The following is a 21,768-nucleotide window of genomic DNA, read 5'->3' on the forward strand; positions in this document are numbered from 1 at the left end:
AATGGTATTGTAAACGGGTCTTTTATGGTGACCGCGTTAAGGCATTTGAAATCCACGCAGATTCGTATTTGGTTTGCCTCTTTTTTAAGGGATATCTCTATGGGCGATACCCACTCGCTGGTCTGCACTTTAAAAATAATCCCGACTTCGAGCATACGTTCAATTTCATCATTTACTCTTGCCGCATAGTTTTTATTCATTCTGTATTCCGTACAGGTACGGCCCCAGGTACGAGTGTAATTTTGTGTACGCACAGTTCTGGCGGTACCCCTTTGAGGTCCTTATACGTCCAAGCAAATACATCCTTGTATTCCATGAATATTTTAAACGCCGTGGCTTTCAGGACTGGGTTCCAATCGTCGCCAACCAGGATGTTTCTTGGCTCTGCTTTTGTGCCGAGGTTTGTAAGTTTTACCGATTCTTCGTACCGGATTGGTTTTGTCATGTCGAAACTGTGTGCTGGTACTTTGTTGACTGGGGCATCCCCTTCGGTGTATTCCCCGTACGCCGGCGGAAATTCGTTCTCGTCCAGATTCTCGTCTACCTGCAACATGTTACACCCATATAGCAACTCGTAGTCCTCCATTTGCCAGTGAAAAAGCCCATTAAGGGAATCGGTCTCGTCCTCAGAACATCCTTGGATTCCGAGGACGCCTTCCTCATTCGGTTCCCTTCCGTACTTTCCTTCGTCAACTCCGCCTTCTCCATCTGATTCCGACTCTGACGCGAGTTCTTCACTCACAAGTTGTGTCTTCAGGTCGATAATAAATTTCCTCCCGGCTTTTTCCATTGACAACGTGTTACGCTTCCAGTTGTGATTCGCTCTGGCTGCCACCAACCACCCTTTGCCCAGAATGGCGTCGTATCCTTTCTTGGCTAACGGAATCACCACGAAGTCGAGGACAAATGGTTGTATCCCGATGGTCACTTGTTGCGCCATGAGCATTCCAAGGGGTTTGATACCATGTTGATCCGCTCCCAGTAAGTTAAAGGTTGATGGCCATAGTGTTGGTTTGCCAAGCTGCTTCCAGGTTTCTTCCCGAAGCACATTCACTCCGGACCCACCGTCGACGATAGTGTCAGTCAGAATGGTTCCCAGTATTCCCATTTCTACCACCGCTGGGTGTCGGCCACTGTATAATGTCAGGACCAATGGGTTTGTAGGTGTTCTGCCGGTACCATCCGTATTCCGGGTTGCCTGACTGTGCAGGGTTACTTGGACCGTACATAGGAGTGCCGTACGTAATTGCGGCATCGTTTCCAGGAGGTCCTTCATTTTTACCGGCACTTCAATCTGCAGCATTTGCTTCAGGATATTCTCCTCCGCCTCAGATCGGGAGGTACTTACCGCTTCCTGAGTGCTCCTTTGTGCCAACATTTCCTTTGCCACTTCCGCCTTGGCCTCTTGCACTCGCTGCTTCTCCGTGCGAGGGTCCGGGTATGTGGCCTTCTTTGCCTGCGACCGTGTGATTGCCAATACCCGTTCCTCCGTCTTGTCGATGTTGAGCAGGTTTACTCCAGACTTTGGGCATGTTCCATCATCGTGGTCCCCAGGCCCACACCATTTGCATAATTTTTGTGGAGTATCTTCTGAGGTGCATTCTCTAGCAAAGTGGCCCCATTGATTGCAGGCTCGACACTGGATCATTGGCCGTGCCTTTGCATCATAATAGATTCGGCTCCTATTATTATTATTGGTCCTCCCCCCTCGCCGGTTGTTCCGGTATCCGCCAGATGATGCATTATTGTTGGCGGTTTGCAAAGTTTCGACGGCTGGCTGCTCTTGCGTGAAGAGAACTTGTTGGTTCCTAGTTTTCATATTGTAGGGACATTCCTTTGTCAAATGTCCCGCAATCTGGCAAATGTCGCAGAAAGCCTTCTTGGGACAGGACCCCTTGGTGTGTCTGTCACTCCTATAAACGATACACCACACTTCATTTTCTTCCGTCTTACTTGTACTCCCTTTCATGGCTTTGAATTCTTTTAGCATTCGTTCCATGTCCTTTTGGAGCGCATGTACCTTTTTACTTGATTCGCCACCGCTACTGCTTTCCCTGTCAGAATCTTCATCCTCGTCAGATGAATATTTATTACTTTTCTTCTTCCTGATGTTTTGTATTCGCTCTCTAGGTCCATCGCCCTATTATAGGCGTCGTCATATGACGTAAGGGGTACAATTTTCATTTTTTTCCGTAGGGAGGATTTCAATCCTTCCACAAACCATCGTTTTTTCTAGCCCTCAGCCGGTTGGCTCTCCATTTTACCCAACAGTTCCTTTAGTCTCTTGCTGTATGCCCGTACTGTCATCTTAGGACCTTGCTTGGTATTGTATATCTCTGTTACAATTTCGTTGTCATCACGGAGCAACCGAAACTCCTCCGTGAATTCCTTTTGTAGGTTGGCCCATGTGGCCACTTTTTGCTTATCTACATCGGAGTACCAATCTATGGCGACTCCACGTAATGTGGCTGGGAACTGCTGCACCCAGTCATTCTGGTCTGTCACTCCGTTGGCAGACCAAATGGTTTCACATGTACGGCAGTGCCGTAGGGGGTCTTCCTTGCCGTCCCCTGTGAACTTTGGTAATTTTTGTTTACTCGCCATCCCGGGTCGTCTTCTTGGGGGCGGTTGTGTCTACGTCTGCGGCCTTGTGCTGCTTCCTCCGGTGGCGTTGGTGGTGTGTCCTGCGTGGACGACTGGAGGTACGGTGTTTTGCCTATCGTGTGTGGCACCTACACCCGTATTGTTGCCCTCCCCTTCGCTCTCACACGCTCCCACTCCTGCTTCCCGTTGGTGATCTTCACTCCGTGGCGTAAGGGATAAGTTTCTAAACTGATCCCGAGTCTCCTTGATTAGATTTCGCCGTAACCTTGTTTCTTCCAGAAACTCTTCGTGGCTCTACGTCCTACGATGATTTGGCGACGCGTAGAAATTTCCATTGGCCTCTGCACCCTCCGTGACACCTCCTTGGTTCCCCTCGGGCCCCCCTTCGGCAGGTCATCCTTCGGCAAGTTGCCTCAGCCTCTGTCTACGTTCTACTTGCTGCTCCAGAATCAAGGCCCTCTGCGCAGCCTCCCACTCGTTCGTTTCTGGTTTTTTATTTCTATCTTTATTCAGTAGGTTTGGCATTAATTGTCGCACATTTCCATAACTCTCAATTCGTAAATCAAAACATGTCTTTATTAATTCATCTGCTCAAGTACAACTCGTGTCAATGACACTTTTATTTGGAAATAAAAAGTTCAATGTTCAATTCCCTCCTGGCCTGGCGCCATCTCGTTCCGTTTCCCGTCGGCTGTTTTCTTCATAGTTGCGAAGGATCTATTGGCGTCGCTCTTCCTGGGCAATCTCCTCCAGGTGCGCCTGTTGTGCTAGCGATGCTTGTGCAAGCAACCGGGGGAGGTGGTTCATCAACCGGTTCACTGCTGGGCTAACCTCCAGAGCTGTCCACACGACACTTGGTGGGATTTCCGCCTCCGCCGCCTCTCGTCGGACGTAGGTCTGGATGGCTACTTGGAGTAGAATTGAAAATTCTCTCATTGCCGTGTCTTCGCCTGTGTAAAGTTCCGTTTGCGCGTCGTCCGCCTCTGGGTTTATTTCACCAACTGGTAGGCCCATTGTGTCTATGCGCCATCCGTGTCTTCCGTTCCCGAGTACGTCTAGGCAACGACGCCAAATGTTTGCCCTCTCGGGTGAATACTTAAAGCAGGAAGTATGTAATGCAGAGCAATGCCATAGATATCAGACAAGTATTAGATATGTTATTCTATTCATAATTCGTGTCCTTTACTTACAATGAGGAGTATATAAATATACCGAGGGGGTGCGAGTGCCAACCGCCGCATCGCAACTGCCACCCCTCGAGTGCCAGCTAACAAACAAACTCAATTACGACTTAATTAACTATTCGTATTCCCGTATACAATAATGTGGCTAACAAACCGGTATATGGAATATTTTCTTTCAAGGTTTAATATGGTATGACTACCGGTCGGTAGTTTTAGCTTCAGGTTTTTCGGTTAAAGTGTTTCGAGCCTGTGTGATTCAACCGAAGGCATTGTGTGATGAGTTAGCATTGTAATGGAGATCAGATCGTGTTGCCACGTCAGCCTCGAGCACGTGAAGGATCTTGCATGAAGGAGATTGATCCTATCTACCTCGGGAATGTGCGAAGTCTTAACAAACGGTGGAGAATGCGTGATGGGTTATCGCCTCCAAGAAGCGGTGAAGAACGAACGATGGAGAATGTCTTGAGATCTGTTCAAGACTGTTGTATTCAAATGCAAAGTGTTCAATGGTCAGGATTGAACCGACTGAATTGCTCAGCCTAAATGTTTAGGGTTTAGGGTTTATGTTACCGACCTATCTGTTTCCTATAAGGTCGATGTTGTGTTTCATGTTGAAGTTGTTGGCAAATGTTGTGTGTGTATCTAAGTGCAAAGAGACGTGATTCTTGCCAGACCAAATAAGAGGGTTGATTCCTGTAGAGTGTGTATGCAGAAGAAAGGAACTAAAGTGGGTCTGCATTGGCATTGAGTGCTATTACCAGATCATTGTAATACTTGTTGATCTCTAATCACTTCAATAGTTGGAAAATCCCTTAACAGGGTAGCTTTAACCAGCTTGCTGTAAATCCTTTAACAGGTTGACTCAAAGCCATTGAGTTCATAAAATCCTCTCACAAGGTAACCTTTAACAGGGTTTAACCCTTAACCGGGTATTCTAGCCATCCCTTAACCGGGTGATCCCTAACAGGATCGGTTCCTAACGGAACCTGTTGTAACAGTCTTTAACTGGACTAGGCTCCTAACAGAGCGGACTTCTAAAGAGTTCAAAAACAGCTTGTGGGTATTCATCCCCACCGTGGTTTTTCTCAATTGGGTTTCCACATGAAAAATATGTGTCATATGTGATGTCTTTTTCATGTGATGCTTTGTTGTTTTCTGTCAAGTGGTGAATCATGTTGATCTAGCATGTTATTATATTTCTGATGATAGAATACCTGTTTATGCACAAGGATAATGTGGAAATGAGGGTGTAGGTTGTGTGGTAAGTTAAGTGTTTCCGGTTTATATCTTTCACAGTCTCATTGTGCTTAACCGGTAGTAATTTGGTTTATGACCGGTGTTAGTGATTGCCAGTCAAGTTCACTGTTTGCAGTCAAACCGGTTCAGGAAAAGTTTTTGTACCTGTACTGATTCACCCCCCCCTCTCAGTATCGGTTTGGTACTTTGTTCATCATTGTGTTATCAGTTTTGTCATTTTTCTGGTTTTGCATGCTTCTTTCTGTTTATGGTTAATGCCAAGTGGATGTGGAATTTAAGTTGTATTGTTTATTATTTAAATTTTGAATATCAGTTTTGGTGCTTAATGGCAGTGTATATATTGTAAATGAAGATAACAGCTTTAATTATAGTTAAATACGATTTGTTTCCTTTCTATTAAATCTAGTACAGCTTCTTGTTAGAAATTTAGTAGATTATTTTCACAAAATCAATATTAGGTTGCACATCTATATTTAACTTCTACATTGTTTCAAGAGGGTTTGGAACTCAATTGTGATTCATGAATAATTTATTTTTGTTGAACTGTTAGTCTCCAAATATTTAACCAAATTCTTGTACTGTGGTTTAAGGGTGAACAAGGGTTTTCATTTGTCTCTTCTATACAATTATCTTTAACATATATTTGATCTTGCAAATTTAATCAGTGCAAGAGGCCTCTTGCTTTCATATTTTGCTTATTTCTTGATTCCCTAGAGCATTGTTGACAATGTTGCTTAGCTTTCAGGTTACTCTTTTTGTTGTAGCTTTATCAAGTTTGTCTTTCCTCACTTTTTGACAAAACTGAGAAATAAACCCTGTACCACCAAATTTTACAAAGGTTGTGACCCTCAGAACTGCAGAGAGAAATTATCAATCCTGGTTTCCTACAGAAGAATCTATCTTGTCACCACTTTCCATCTGAAAAGAGTCAAATTTCTTTCAAAGGTTTCAATTGACATGTGCTAACACAAAGGACCCATCAAGTATTTCACCCATTTGCGTAACTTCAGTCTCTTGTAGAAGCATAGTAAACCATCTAAAGAAGGTTAAAAAAAATTTGTCGTTGAAGCATATTGCATAATATTTTCTAATAGCTGCATTTTATTGCTTACAGGAGTGGGAAAGCTTTGCAAGGAACCATCTAGGAGGTTTTCTGTAGAGAATTTTGGCAGTAAAGGAACAGCAGAAACATACAAAGGTACATTAAATATTTTAATAATACCTGCTTTTCTACCAAAAAGGTGAAGAGAGAATTCTCTGAGGCCAAGTTTACTCATGTTCTTTCCATTGTTTTCCCTCAGCGTCTGTAAATGAATTCTGGGAACACTCTAATTCAGAGAATTATAGCCCCACATCAGCTGATAAGTACTCAAATAAATCCATCCATTAGTTTATTTTATTTTCAGAGAAGCTCATCTGGTTTATTTTTACTAGAAGTGGATTACTTGCCTTTTGTTAACTTTTGGGCTGCTCAACTTGAACATGTACAGACAAATCAAGCTCATTATAGCAAAGATCAAGCAAAAAATAAGAGCTAGGTTAAACTTGAAATTTTTTCAGAAACTGGATGAATCTATGACTTCTATCTTTTGTATCCTTAATGAGTTACATACAAAATTAAAAAAGCAGAGGTAAGTTCCCCCTGTTTTGAATTATTGAATTATTAAATTTGCATCTTCAAAACAATTTATAATTCAAAGAATGAGGTAAGTTAGAAACTATATTTTATAACAACATACTATTGATTACAATGATGCAGGATTGATGCCACTAGGAACTGCAGGTCTGGTTTGAAAAAGATGGAACGTGTTTGCAAGGTAAGCATTGGAGAGTATTTGTTCAATAGTTATGAGGATGCAGATTTTAGGCCATAGAAAAGGTATTAAACTCTGGTGGATTCATTTGCATTTTGAATTCAATTCAGCATTATAAAGGATAAGAAGAGCTAAGTTATGGATTCTGCAGTTGTATTTTAGTACTTCGGTTTTAAGGCTATGGTGTTCACAATTTTCTCTACACAAGCATGTTTGTTCTGCATGTTAATGATATGTCGTTTCCAACAAGTAATATCTTTCCAGATCAACTGGTGCAGCAAATTGAGTTTGCAATGCAAGAGCAGACTGATATGCAGAGACAGCAGTTCAATGCCCTTCAATTTGATATTCTAGAAATAAAAAGTATGATGCAGACTATGGCAACAATAAAATGTAGGTGTTCATTTCTTTGCTTCTGAAAACTAGTTAATGACAGCTGTTAATTTTAACAAATGACATATATGATCTCATGTTTATATGACTGGTTTTTATTGCAGATAAAACTTGCCCTTGTTTCTCTTCAGAGAAGGTTTGTGTTTGACTTGATTTTATTGTCTGTCAGAAAATTCTTTTGAAAAGACATTAAAATAATGCTAAAGAAGGTTAATATAAAGATTTTGGACATACTTCAGGAATGCACAAAGTATTCTGTGGCAGATTCAAAATCAATGAAAAGATATTCCTCAAATCAACAGATAGGCAATGAAAACAGGAAAAATTCAGGTCAAGAAGGCACAGATATTAAAGATGATGAATTCCTGGAAGGTTTTCTTGGTTTCCAAGAAATTTCAATGCAGGAACATCGCATTCATGGTATACAGCAGGTTGCAGGTCACATTTCTCCTGTTGAATCTTGTGGAATGGATGAGATTTTGGAGGTAATTAATGAAAATGAAATAAGTTCTCTTCAAAAGGGTGGTGAAACAAGGAAGCAATGGAATGCTATGCTGACAGACAATGCAGAAACTACCATGCCATGCATACATTGTGATGATGGAACCAATGTGCAGGATTATATGGTATCCAATGCTTGTCCTCCTGAAATCTGGAAGGGAAACATCTTCCTGGTGAACAAAAAAGAATTCACTCCCCATCTTTCTGTTGAAGAGCAGAATTCTAAAAAATCTATGAATTTGCGAAATTGTGGTAGCATTTCAAACTTTCTGTTGCCTCAAACCAGCAGAGGATCAATAAATGATATCGATTGCAATAAGGAGAATTTCCAGTACAATGGATTGGGGACAGAGCTATCATCTTCAGCAGAACATTATAATAGATGTGACATTACTGAACCATCACAAGCTCATGAATGCATGAATGAGTTTGACAAGGACATTTTTAGAGGAGAGATGGGGAAAGACACAGATTTGATGGACATTCTTGGCAACAGATTACCAGAATCTCCAGTAAACAAGGATAAAGTTTTGAATTCAAATACAGCTGAGAAGCAGAGATCAAATACGGCAGAGCATGCATATGCTTTTAAGGAACTTTATACAGAAGAACAACCTAGTATGAAGGAGAAGAAAACAAGACTAGATGATTTACACTTATCTGCTAAAAAGAACCATTGTCCTTCTAGAAAGGGGGTCAAATGCCAAGCTTCTTGGTTGAGACGGCCATCTCATCGGTTTAATGAATTTGAAGTAGAATGCCTGGTTTGTGCTGTTGAAAAGTTTGGAACTGGAAGGTAGCCTTGCTTAAAATATCTATATCGTATTTATAATAGAACATCAAGCAGAAAGTTTGATGTCATCCTTTCTTGTAGAATGTGAATGATTATATTTTAAATTAACAGATTACTGGGATTTCTTATTTATTTTTCACATGCTGTCTTCCTAATTCAAAAATTTGATGAGACTTATAGTAATAGTCAATGCACAGATACAAATATTTTCATAGTGAATGTGGTCTCTTGAATAAAATATAAAATTTTAACATCTAAATATTGGTTTTGGTTTTTCTAATGTGACACCAAAGTACTTGTGCTGTTTTAATCTCCAGGTGGCGAGATATTAAAGAAATGTATTTTTCTACCTTTAAATTCCGCACTGCGACAGACTTAAAGGTCCTCTTAAAGGCTTGCTTCCTCTCTTAACTCTTAATTACTTTCATGGGTTATTTAGTTTATCTTTTGATCATACTTGGTGTCTACTTTTGTATAATAAAATGTAGGATAAATGGAGATCTCTGCTCCACTCTGCTATGCGTTTCTCAATTAACAAGAATTTCCGGACCACAATCCCAGTGAATGTCTTGAAACGAGTATATTCAGTTCATGTTAATGGACACTAACAAAAAGGAAGCAGGTAGAGACCCTCAAATTTCTTGGATTATTTAGCAAAAAAATACTTCTGTTTGAAGGCCAGTTACTTTTAATTTCTTCTTCAATAAGAGACTGCTTTTGCCAGGACCTTATTTTAAGTAAGTAAGATCATTTCAGAAATCATCTGTTTTTGGTTCATATTTGACCTGTACTTCCGATGAAAATGTAAAGTATAGTTATATTTAATAAAGTCTTGTTAAAAAATCATTCATGGTTTCCTCAAATCTTAACATCAGTTAGTTCCTGGATTATTCACAAGGCTTTGATACCATTTTGTTAGTGAGACTCATCACAAGGCTTACATGTTTATAGATAAAATATCTATACTGGGAAATCACTTCAAAGTCTAGTCAAATCATCACAATTTAGATAAAATTATTTAATGAGCTAGTTTTATTTTTTAAAGTCTGAATAGATTTGCTTTGCTCTTTTGTTGCTTAAAATTGCGTGGGTGTTTAATCTGTTTGTGCAATTTTCCCAAGTGGAATATTTACTACTCACCAGGCTCACTGAAAATCTATGCCAACCTGGCCATACCAAATCCTTATCTTAGCAATACTTGTTTCACTCCATGTTGAGCCATGTCAGTAACATGCCCAAGGTTTGTGCCATGCAAGGAAATCTGCTTGCATAGCATCTTACTAGGGAGACAAACTGTCATTCCTAAAGGAAGGTAAATAGTTAATAGTTACTGAAGCCAAACCATTTGAATTTGCAGATTGTCATAGGATAGATGTGGTTAATGGAAGATAGACAACCATTCATTTTCCTCGATGAGTATGCCATATACAAATGCATAAAACACTTCTATGTTCTAGTTCTGATATCTTTCTTATACATCTTTCTTTGATCAATATTTAGCACCTTTAATTTTATGGTGCTCTTAGTTCTGCACATATAGCACAACTAAACTCTCAAAGTCTAGGTCATTATTGCCCAAATACATCTTGGGGTCAGTCTCAGAGCAAGTTTTAGTTTGCAAACATGAATCCATTTTGCAATGAGTTTGTTTATGTTTGTCAACATTTGTGCACAACAACTAAAGAACAAACTGTAAGTGCCAAAATAGGCATACACCACTTCTTGGTATCAGGAAAGAGCAATTTGCTGAGATTTGTTCAGAGACTCAAGCAAATACACTCAAAACAGACTTCTGAGGGACCCTCAAAAGAAGCTGCAAAAATAGGATACCAGTTTTGGCAAGTTCATAGAAAGTTGCAATATCTTTTAATCGGTTGTAAAGCATGAATGTTGTAAAAGTTCAAATGTTGCAAAGCTGCAAACTCACAGAGTTGCAAGAATGCAAAACCGCAAGGGACTGTTGTGAGATGTTTTAATGTGTGAAGGACACGAATCTCTTTTGAATGCAAGTTTGGTTTTTTGATGAGATTGGGATTTCAACCTTGCAAGGAATGACTTGAATGCTGCTAGTTTCTAATATTTTTTGGTTTGAGATTTAGTTTGCAATGTCTGCATGTTGTTTGAATTGATTGGTTTGAGTGGTTTTGTTTTGCAAGTTTGAATGTGTTGTATTGTATTTGCAAATGTTCTGGTTTGCATAACAGGAAATGAAGTGCACAAGAAAAATCTAATCAACCTAATCTACAAACAAATATTAATCACTGACTAATATTAACTGCTAATTAGAAATGTTCTGAAACTAATTATCCACAGTATTAATTAATTCTAAGAAACTAACTACCAAAATGAAATATATATCCTGACATTTCAGTGAAGTGCTTGAGATCAACAGCAGAGTTGAACAAATATGATGATGTGTCTCATTGCTGATGTTGTCACTAGAGTAAACACCGTCTTCATGATTTGATGATGGATAACTGATCATGTAGAATTCCTGGAACTAGAAGGGTTGGGATGAAGAGATTTGAATAAAAAAATAGAAGAAACAAAACAATAGACTACTACAGTATTGAAACTAGAAGATAATAGCAGAAAATGGGCTGTAAAAATGCTAGGAATTTGAGGCAGAATATGAGCTGCTGCTTCAAACATAGAGGATTGATGTACAGGCTGCAAGGAGGAGGAGAAGTTTAATGATTGCCTTAATTTAAGGCAGAATATGAGCTGCTGCTCAAACATAGAGGATTGATGTACAGGCTGCAAGGAGCAGGAGCAGAGTATTGGTTTCTTCTTCTTATTGACTGGAGGATTAAACTATAGGTCAAAGAAGTAATTGAATTCAATTAGAATGATCCTTTTCTTTGGTTGCAAAGGCATGATTCTATAGTAAAACAGGTTCCAAGACAACAAAGAACAGCTGAAAGAAGGAAAATGAAACACTTATGAGAACAAAGTTTGAGAAAAATGTGATTGTGTTGCATGATAAATTTTCCAAACATTTTGTGCATTGTTGTTGAAATATGCTCCATAAATACCTTGTCAGAACACAAGAAACTAGTAAGGAATGCTTCAATGGTATCAACTCGCAGTAGTGCACTTTAGAATTCCTCATAATGGTTTTAATACGAAGGGTTAAATACAAAAATACAATGTCTGTGAGACACACTTGAAATTTTTTGTGAATTATTTGAAAGAATTTGGTAGGGGAATTTTATATTTTTGCAGCGAGTTTAATAGAAGTTCAATATCATTGCATGAATTTGAATTTCATGAGGGTGATTGGAAGGAACAATTGTCGGTGATAGAAAAGAATGAAGTGCAAGTCTTAACAAATTTGAATAGCACAAAAAGACTTATTGAAGGATTAATGAAAAATTTGAAAGAACAACAACTTGAACGAATTGTCACCTTACTAATTTAGAAATAGTAAAGAGTGCCATGAAAATAATGAAATTATCATATCTGCATATGATTAAAGATAGAGATGTTATTAGAATATTAAAATAATGTTAATTTTAGTATTAATGCTCAATAGTGTATATTCTATTCTAGTTAGATCGTCTACGATCTTCTCAGCAGTTTCTTATTAGAAACTTGCTATTCTTGTAAATATTCTTGTATTATTTATGAGCGTCTTGCTCATTCTGTTAATAAATCAATCCTTTGAAATCCATATGCTTCTGCATTTGTTTTATGGTATCAGAGCTATAGGAGAAATTTTTTAATTCTAATTTCCAATTAGTGGAAATTTTCGAAATTATTTCTGGTTTTAAAAAAATCCTTCTAGGTTTTTTTCAGTTTCCTAGCTCCTGTGACTACCTTGCAAGTTTGTACAGTCGCGTTTTTTTGCGACCTGTGTTCAGCGGCGTTCGTGGTTGGTGCGCAACCTGCAGAGTCGTCGTGACCTGTGTTCGGCGGTGCTCGTGGTTGGTGCGCGACCTGCAGAGTCGTCGTGACCTGTGTCCGGCGGCGTCCGCGGCTCTGTGCGCGACCTGCAGACGTCGCACTGTTTTATGCTCATTACTGTGGGTTCTAAAACCGCGTGAGGACATCTATACTGGTGACGTGGCTCCCGTACCAAGTTTCCTTCAACTGCATCTTTTTTTTTCTGGGCATCTCATGGCTTCCACGACCCTCTGAATTTTTCGATTAAGGTGTTTACCTTCCAGTTTTCATCGAAAATAAATTTTTCTTGCAGATTCTTGGTGGGTTTTTCGAAACCTAATCTGGGTAGTTGCCCGATTTTTCTGGGTGCATCGTTTTCCATGCCTCGATTTTCGAGCCAACGGATTTGAATTTGGTTTTCAGATTCCTTCTGGGTTTTCTCTCACCTTTCAGTACATTGGGAAACGTGCAAATGGCTTCTCTCACCAATCTGATGTTAGAAGGTAGTCAACGCTTTAATGGCCACAATTACAACATCTGGAAACAGCGTATGTTGACCATTTTTGAATATAGGCGTCTTGACCAGCTTGTTTTGGGAAAAGAGCTCAGTCCTGGTACACCTGGCGCAGATCAAGATAAGTTTGATGAACGCAATCGGGAGGCAGTTATGCTTCTCAAACTCTCAGTGACTGATGATCAGTTACCGCAGATTCCTTCCGACAAGACAACTTCCGACATCTGGAAGCATCTGAAGGAATTGCATGAGACATCCGACAAGAGCCGAGCATTCTTTCTAAAGAATCAGCTGTTCTCCATTATGATGGACGAACGTATGTCCTTACAGGAACACCTCACGAGGATTAAGGACATTCGAGATCAGCTCGAAGCTATTGGTCGGACTATGGAGGAAGAAGACATGGTAGTAATCACTTTGAAAAGTCTTCCGAAATCGTATGAACACTTCATTGAGACTCTCAATATTACTTCCACTAATGTTGATCTGAAGTTTTCAGAATTGTGCACCAAACTTCTACAGCAGGATCGTTGGAAACAACAGTTCGCTAGTGGTACTACGTCAGCCTCCTCGGAAAATGCCTTCACAGCCCAATCCTTTCACAAGGATAAAGGCAAATTTCAGTCCTCTCAGTCTTCTCAGCAGAAAGGCTCTTCTCAGACACAGGATGGTGCTAAGAAGAAAAATGTGCAGTGCAATTATTGTCACAAGTATGGCCATATGAAGAAAGATTGCCGTCAGAGGCTCGCTTCTGAACAAAAGAAGCAGGGAGGGTCACACCAGAAGGCGCATGTTGCTGAACATTCCGAGCAGAAGGAGTCTGCCTTTTATGCCTTTATGGCTAAGCGGTCTTCAGATCATGCCAGGTCTTCTGCTTGGTACATCGACTCTGGTGCGTCACGTCACTTTTCTCATCGGCGTGACTGGTTTACAGACTTCTCATCTTTCAGTGATTCCGTTGTATTTTGCGGAGGTGAGGAGTATACAGTTGTTGGCAGAGGCACTGTTCAGATACAGTCTGGTTGCAGGAATCTCATCTTCCTGAATGTGTACTATGTTCCAGTATGGAACTTAATCTGCTCTCTGTCAGTCAGATTATGAGGAATTCTCCTCAGCTAGATGTGGTGTTCAGTGCTCACAAGTGTTCCATCATTGATCGGGAGACTCGTCTTACTGTTGCTGTTGGTCTAGAGGATCATGGCCTATATAGGCTTCTTGACACTGGTGATTCTCCTGAAGTGGCTCTGGCAGCTCGTGTTTCTCCTCTCAGCACTTTATGGCATCAGAGATATGGACATCTCAACATTCAGTATCTCTCTTAGCTATCTCGGGAGGGACTTGTTTCAGGGTTACCTGATATTCAGACTCAACATCTTGGAGTATGTGGCGCCTGTCAAGCTGGCAAACAGCATCGGACTTCATTCACACATGGAAAGTCTTGGCGCGCATCTAAGGTACTTCAACTACTTCATGCTGATATTTGTGGTCCTATGAATACATCTTCTGTTACTGGTTGCAAATACTTTTTGCTTATTGTAGATGATTTTAGTAGAAAGATGTGGGTGTACTTTCTTAAACATAAATCAAATGTATTTAGTATCTTTCAGAAGTTTAAGTCCTTTGTTGAAAAAGAGTCTGGATCTAGCATCATTACTCTTAGGACAGATAACGGGAGGGAATTTTGTTCTTCTGCATTCTCCAACTTCTGTGATACCCATGGCATCAAACGCCAATTGACTACACCCTACACTCCTCAGCAAAACAGTGTTGTCGAGCGTCGCAATCGTACGGTTGTTGAGATGGCTCGCTCTATGTTACAACACAGGAGTGTTCCGAATAAGTATTGGGCTAAAGCAGTGTTTACTGCTGTCTACCTCCTTAACCGTTCCCCTACTCAGGCTGTTAAGGGGAAGACTCCAGAAGAGGTTTGGTCTGGTCGGAAGCCTAAGATCAGCCACCTGAAGGTTTTTGGCTCTGTTGCCTATGTTTGGATTCCAGATGCTAAGCGCTCCAAGTTGGATTCCAAAAGTCAGAAACTCATGATGACAGGATACAGTGATCACCATAAGGCCTACAGACTGATAGATATAAACACTGAACGTCTTATCTTCAGTCGTGATGTTGTATTTGATGAAGACAGAGGATTCTTTCAGTCCCCTTCTTCTGAGTAGAGTTTTGAGGATCAGCCTCACAGTGTTCTTATTCCATTAGGTTCGCCTGATGGGAGGGATGATGCAGAATCTATTTTCGATGATGCACTACCTGAGTTCCCTCCGGAGAATAATCCTCCTGCTGCTGCTCCTGTTCCTGATCCTGAGCCTCTTCCAGCTCCTCCAGATGTTAGCACTTCTACTCTCCGGCCTAAATGGTGGGCCAAGACCATTGGTGATCTCAGGGATACTGAGCTCATTGAGGGTACAACCTCCCGTAATAAGAGCAAACAACAACATACAGTCAATTTTGCTCTCATGGCTAACATACACAGTGTTTTTGAGCCTCAGACATATTCAGAGGCTAAAGGTATACCTGAGTGGGAACAGGCTATGGAAGTTGAGTTCCAGAGTCTTCAGAAGAATCACACTTGGGCCCTTTCTGATCTCCCTTTAGGGAAGAAGCCCATTAGCTGCAAATGGGTGTACAAAGTAAAATACAAAGCTGATGGAACCCTAGACAAGTATAAGGCTCGTCTTGTTGCTCGTGGGTTCTCACAGAAAGAAGGCATTGACTACGAGGAGACTTTTGCTCCTACAGCCAAAATGAGTACCATATGGCTCGTTCTTGCCTTGGCAGCCCAGTTCAGTTGGAAAGTCCATCAGATGGACGTCAAGAGTGCTTTTTTGAATGGTGACTTACAGGAAGAAGTCTACATGACGCAACCCCCAGGATTCAAGGTTGCTGGTCAAGAACAGAAGGTCTGTAGACTAGTCAAAGCACTCTATGGTCTGAAACAAGCTCCTCGGGCTTGGTACATGAAAATTGATAAGTACCTGACAGATCATGGTTTTCAGCGGAGTCCATCTGATGCAAACCTGTATATCAAGCATACTAGTAATGATGTTCTGTTTGTGGTTGTCTATGTGGATGACTTAATCATTACTGGCAGTTCAACACATTTGATCACTGGGATCAAACAGGATTTGTGCCGCACCTTTGATATGACAGATTTGGGACTTCTACATTACTGCTTAGGAGTTGAAGTTTGGCAGACTGAGAACAGTATCTTTCTCTCTCAGTCCAAGTATGCCAAAAGTCTTGTGGACAGGTTCAGAATGCAGGATTGCAAACTTGCCTCTACTCCTATGGAACCCAGGCTCAAACTTTGAGCTCAGTCATCTTCACCAGTTGTGGATGAATCTTTGTTCAGGCAACTAGTGGGCAGTCTCATCTATCTTACTGCCACTAGACTTGACATTAGTTTTGCAGTGAGCTACATTTCACGTTTCATGACAGCTCCCAAAACTGATCATTGGATAGCAGCGAAGCGTGTGTTGCGTTATGTGAGTGGCACTCCTGATTATGGACTTCTGTACACTCGGAGTTCTGATCCTATACTCAGTGGCTACACAGATTCTGACTGGGCAGGTTCGGTTGATCACTGTAAGTCTACAATAGGGTATGTGTTTAGTTTGGGATCTGGTGCTGTCACATGGACTAGTAAGAAGTAGCAGGCAGTGGCTCTCTCCTCGACAGAAGCAGAGTATCAGGGAGCAGTTAAGGCATCTTGTGAGGCGGTTTGGCTTCGACGAATGCTTGCGGATGTGCATGTCTCCCAGGCAGGTCCTACTCCCTTGTTCTGTGATAATCAGGGAGTGCTCAAACTCGCCAAGAATCCAGTCTTCCATGAAAGAACCAAGCATGTGGAAACTCATTGTCACTATATTCGACAGCTGGTTGAAGACGGATCCATCCAGTTGCTGTATGTTCCTACCTCGGAGCAGCCAACAAACATCTTCACCAAGCCCCTTGGTCCTGATAAATTTGTAAAATTTAGGGGGTCTATAGGTGTAGTTAATAGATTGATCATTAAGGGAGGGTATTAGAATATTAAAATAATATTAATTTTAGTATTAATGCTCAATAGTGTATATTCTATTCTAGTTAGATCGTCTACGATCTTCTCAGCAGTTTCTTATTAGAAACTTGCTATTCTTGTAAATATTCTTGTATTATTTATGAGTGTCTTGCTCATTTTGTTAATAAATCAATTCTTTGAAATCCATATGCTTCTGCATTTGTTTTAGATGTGGCCATCCAAATTGCAAATAATGCCTTAACATCAATTGAGGAAATGAAAGTAAAGGTTGATGAGCTCACCTTTGAGCTTAAATCAACAAAGGACTCATTAGAAACTACTACCCAAATGACACTATTGGAGGTAGAAGATTGGCTTGATATTGAACAATACTTCAGGGGGAAAGAGAATGGAGCATGGGCTAAGGAAATCATGTAGGTAATTGTTGAGCTTGATGAACAATCTTAAAAAAAATTAGAAGTTGCAACTACAGAGTTGGATAAGCAAGAAGATTGGTCTAACCAAGAGATTGAAAATAATTTTCAATATTTTGATATTGCACTTTTTGAAATGGGTACAAAGCTATCTTTTTATAATTGATGTAGGAGCATCCAAGGTCTAAGAACAATCTTGTATAATATTGTTTATTTTGATTTCAATTAAGTTTGGTGAATAATTTTAAATAAGGTCTAAAAATGATAGGGTTACTATTTTTAGTAATTTGGCATTTGTGCACGTATGAACTGAAAACTTACCCCATGGAGTGAAACTGAAATATAAAGTGAATGGTGAAAGAATCATCTCAATATCTTGTGGCATTCAAGAGATATTAAAGTTATATTCTAGGAAATTTCTCCAATATAGCTTCAAATTCAATTTTGAGGCCATTTGAAGCCTCAGATGGGTTTGAAAGTTGGGTTAATACCATGACAACAAAATTTGATGTTGTAGATCTCTTCATGAGTTTTCCAATGATATATAATGATTACAATCCAATGGCTGGATTGAAAGTTATTTCTCTTGTGCATTGTACTATCGAAATTCGAATTTCCAATTTTTGATAAAATACCTTCTTGAGCGGGAAAATAGACGGTAGGAGTTTTGGTGTCCAAAATGGGAGTTACACTTTCCAAAACATAAGGGCAGTTTCTGTTATCAATGAGGCTTGCATTGTTGCTGAGCTATCAACTCAACAACCTATTGAAACATGGGATGGTCTCACAGAGTATGGGCTCTGACAACCCAGACCAACCTAAGAAATGTTGAAATCTTCTCACAGAGAAGAAAGAAATGAAATGAAAGGAGGTGATGCACCAATCTAAGAGATGTTCCTCTCCCCACCCCGAAATGACACAAAGAATCTATCAAAATATCTTGGAGATGCACAAACTTCAGTTGCATGAATGACCCCAAACACATGTATGGAGGTTAGAATTTGCTGAATGTCAAAAAGGGAGAAGGTTTCCCACAAGTCACACTCAAAAATAAGTTAACACAGGATATACGTGAGAGAAAGCCACAAAACATACACTTACAATGAAGGTGAGAAAACATACACAACATGCATAAGTAGAAGGGAGACAAGAATAATAATTTCAATTCATTCTTCGGCCAATGGCCAAACTTACAACTACAGAAATGCAAGAAAATATAGAAATCTTCAAGAGAAGTGAAAGAGCAAAGAGTAGCTCAAGCTAGCAAGGAGAGAACCCTTTACAATGAGGCATAATAGCTTATATATAGCAAATTGTTCATAGAGAAGAGACCAATGGTTAAAGAGGGGAAACCTTGACTCTGGCGTGCACAAGAGGATGTCAGTTTGGGAAGGGAGGGAAGTGCATAGATTTGACATGGAGGCATGTAAGACACCCATCCATACCTTGACAAGGCAATCCCAAGAAGAAAAGCACTTCTAGAAGGTAGATTGCCTAACATTCCAAAGTCAGAGCATGCAAACCTGACATGTAGGCCATTAAGTAACCATGAGTAAGCATGGCCTTGGACTCCACTTGATGGTAATTCTACAAAAAACATTTAATGCAGCCTTGTAGCTCCATGAATGAAAGCAGACAAGTAGTAGGGGTTGGTGGAGCACTAAGAGCCTGGAGTGTTGATTACGTCATTTGGAAGTGTTGCAAGTTGGATGTCGGGCCCTCGGGAAACATTGCAAGGGGAGAGGAGTCAGGAACCCTGGAGTTTGAAGGAATGAGAGGAAAGGGAGGAAAGGAGGGGGTTCGAAAGGGAAGGAAGAAAGGGAGGAAAGGAGGTCTGGAATTTTGGGGTCCGAAAGGGAAGGAGGAAAGGAGGTCCGGAGTTTCGAGATTTTGAGGTCGAGAAGGGAAGGAGGAAAGGAGGATTAGGATTCTGGGATTTCGGGGTCTAGAAGGTACCAATAAACTGCAAGAAACGAAGGTAAGATACAAAGGGGAAATGCCCAAAGCTGTCTCTTGACAAGATAATACTTAACATTTCATGATTCCATTGGTTTTGTCCTTGATCAACTGGGGCAGCGCTGGTCCATGGAACATATCTCTAATCAATTCTCGCTGATGGACCAAGGGTGTCATAAAATGACAACATTTTGGCAACCTTTGTGGGATGCTTGCCTGCTAAGCATGAAATCTAGAAGTCTTGATCATCCATTCAGCACTAAGTCATTGGAAGGACCCAAAACATGTGCGTGCGAACACTTGGAGGGAAGCTGGAAACTAGAGCATAGATTCTCTTCAGGAGAATGTAGCAGGTGCAAAAGCACTTATGAAAGCAAAACCGTTGATCTAATATTTTTGTCATCAAGACCCTCTTTAGAAGCAAGGCTTGAGATGAATCCCATTCTCTGGGATTGTAAGAACTTCACCATCAAGCCTAGAGAGATGAAATGCATTGGCCTCCTTGCAACTTGTGATGACATATGGACCACTCCAGATAGCATCAAATTCAGAGTGTCGTCTGACTTTGGCTCTGTCTGCATCCCACTTGAGAACTAGATTACCCTGTTTGAAGATCCTATTAGTAGCCTTTTTGTCAAAACTTCTTTTGACCTGCTCTTGATGAGCCTTAAGCGTATGCATAGCCTGACTTCTAACCTCTTCCAGCTCCATTAGCTCAGCTAGCCTTACTGTCATGGCATCATTCTCTATCAATTCCAACTAATGTGCTAGTTCGAGAGAGGGTAACTGTAGGGATGATGGGAATCGTGCTTCCTTCTCATATACCAACACGAAAGGGGAGTTACCAATTGTCCTCTTGGGTGTGATTTTGTCAGCCCATTCTCAACTTAGTATGCCAAGACCTTTGATTATATTCAATTGTTTTTGTGGTTATCCTAATGAGGTTCTTGTTGGAAGACTCAACTAAGCCATTACCATGAGGATTGTAATTTGATGATGTCTTTAAGTATAAACCATGCTTAACTGCCCAAGCACTGATTTGGGTTCCAACAAATGCCTTGGCATTATTTGATATGATGGTGGAGGGGACACTAAATTTTGTCACAATTCCATCAAGGAATTCCAACACTGAGGCCTCTGTGTCGTCTTTCAATGCAACTGCCTTTATCCACCTATTGAAGTAGTTTGTTGTGGCCAAGATCCACTTGTGACCAGCACTAGAGGGTGGATTTATCATGCCAATGAAGTCTAAACCCCATTGTGCGAATGGCTGATTTGCTTGAATAGGGTGGAGAGGAAGGGCAACTGGCCTTTGCTTTCGAGAAAATAAGGCACATTTCTTGCAATTCTTCACCCACCTATGTGAGTCACTGATTAAGGTTGGCTAGTAATAACCAACCCTTATTATTTTGATAGTTGTAGTCCTTGCAGAGAAGTGCCCCCCTGAACAACCATCGTGAAATTCTTCTAATAATCTGCTGACTTGATTTTGCTCAATGAACCTTAGTAGGACTCCAATAGAGTCTCTTCGGAAAAGGGTGCCATCCACTAAGACGTAGGGGATGGGGTCCAACCTGAAATGTCTTCTTTTGGTCCTATCTAAACCCTGGGGATATCTATCTTCCATTAAGAAGGTGGTCATGTCGCTCACCCAACTGACTTGAGTGTTGTTGCTAGTTGATTGATCTTCTTGTAATACAAGGACAACTTCTAAGTTGTCTCAAAAGATGAGACAAATTGTTCACATAGGCTCTTGCCTCTTACAAGCTTGGTGATCTTGATGTTGATGTTGTATTCCATGACCTTGGTTATCCACCCAACCCTCTTCCCACTGTTGTCCTTGTTTAGAAGGAAATCCTCGACACTTGCATGTGGAACTAAGAGATGAATCCTATTGTTAGACAATATGTCTAAACTAATTCAATGCTCTTACAACAATGAGGACCCGCTTCTCTACATAGCTATACCTAAGCTCATAATCCTTTAATCCTTCACTGAAGAAGGCAATGGGTTGCTCCAAATTATTATCGTTCAGCAATGTTAAGACAACTGAGATGCTGGATTCTCCTCCAAAGGTATAGATGATAAAATCCTTTTCATGGTTAGGATTGACAAGAGTAGGGGCTTGAGCAATTGCTTGCTTAATTTCCTCAAATCTAGCCTTCCCTTCCTTGGTCCAATTGAAAGCCAAATTTTTCTTTAGCATGGAGGTGAGGGGTTTTATCATGGTGGCAAGGTTGAGAATGAACCTCCTCACAAAGTTGATCCTACCAAGGAAACTCTATAATCCTTTCTTGTGACTGGGGAGTGGAAGAGAAAGAATGGCTTCCACTCGCTCTGGATCAATGGCTAAGCCTTCCTTGGATACAATGTGTCCCAACAATCTTCCTTGATCAGTGGTAAATGCATATTTGCTTGGGT

General features: G+C 40.6%; 1 protein-coding gene across 2 annotated transcripts in view; it reads left to right on the top strand.

Annotated features, from left to right (window-relative positions):
• LOC131030073 (uncharacterized) overlaps window positions 1–21,768 on the top strand; it is a 145,056-nt gene that overhangs the window by 17,231 nt on the left and 106,057 nt on the right. For both annotated transcript variants that reach the window (XR_009358403.1, XM_059207794.1), the window contains exons 2-10: window positions 6,160–6,243; window positions 6,347–6,410; window positions 6,536–6,676; window positions 6,805–6,862; window positions 7,138–7,252; window positions 7,357–7,388; window positions 7,492–8,549; window positions 8,864–8,927; window positions 9,035–9,168. Coding sequence is in view for 1 of the 2 variants with exons in the window: in XM_059207794.1 (XP_059063777.1) it covers window positions 6,160–6,243; window positions 6,347–6,410; window positions 6,536–6,676; window positions 6,805–6,862; window positions 7,138–7,252; window positions 7,357–7,388; window positions 7,492–8,549; window positions 8,864–8,927; window positions 9,035–9,154 (1,736 nt within the window). In the remaining variant the exon portion in view is untranslated. The remainder of the gene's footprint in view (window positions 1–6,159; window positions 6,244–6,346; window positions 6,411–6,535; window positions 6,677–6,804; window positions 6,863–7,137; window positions 7,253–7,356; window positions 7,389–7,491; window positions 8,550–8,863; window positions 8,928–9,034; window positions 9,169–21,768) is intronic.

The sequence above is a fragment of the Cryptomeria japonica genome, chromosome 7 (genome assembly GCF_030272615.1).
Source record: "Cryptomeria japonica chromosome 7, Sugi_1.0, whole genome shotgun sequence".
NCBI classification, from domain to species: domain Eukaryota; kingdom Viridiplantae; phylum Streptophyta; class Pinopsida; order Cupressales; family Cupressaceae; genus Cryptomeria; species Cryptomeria japonica.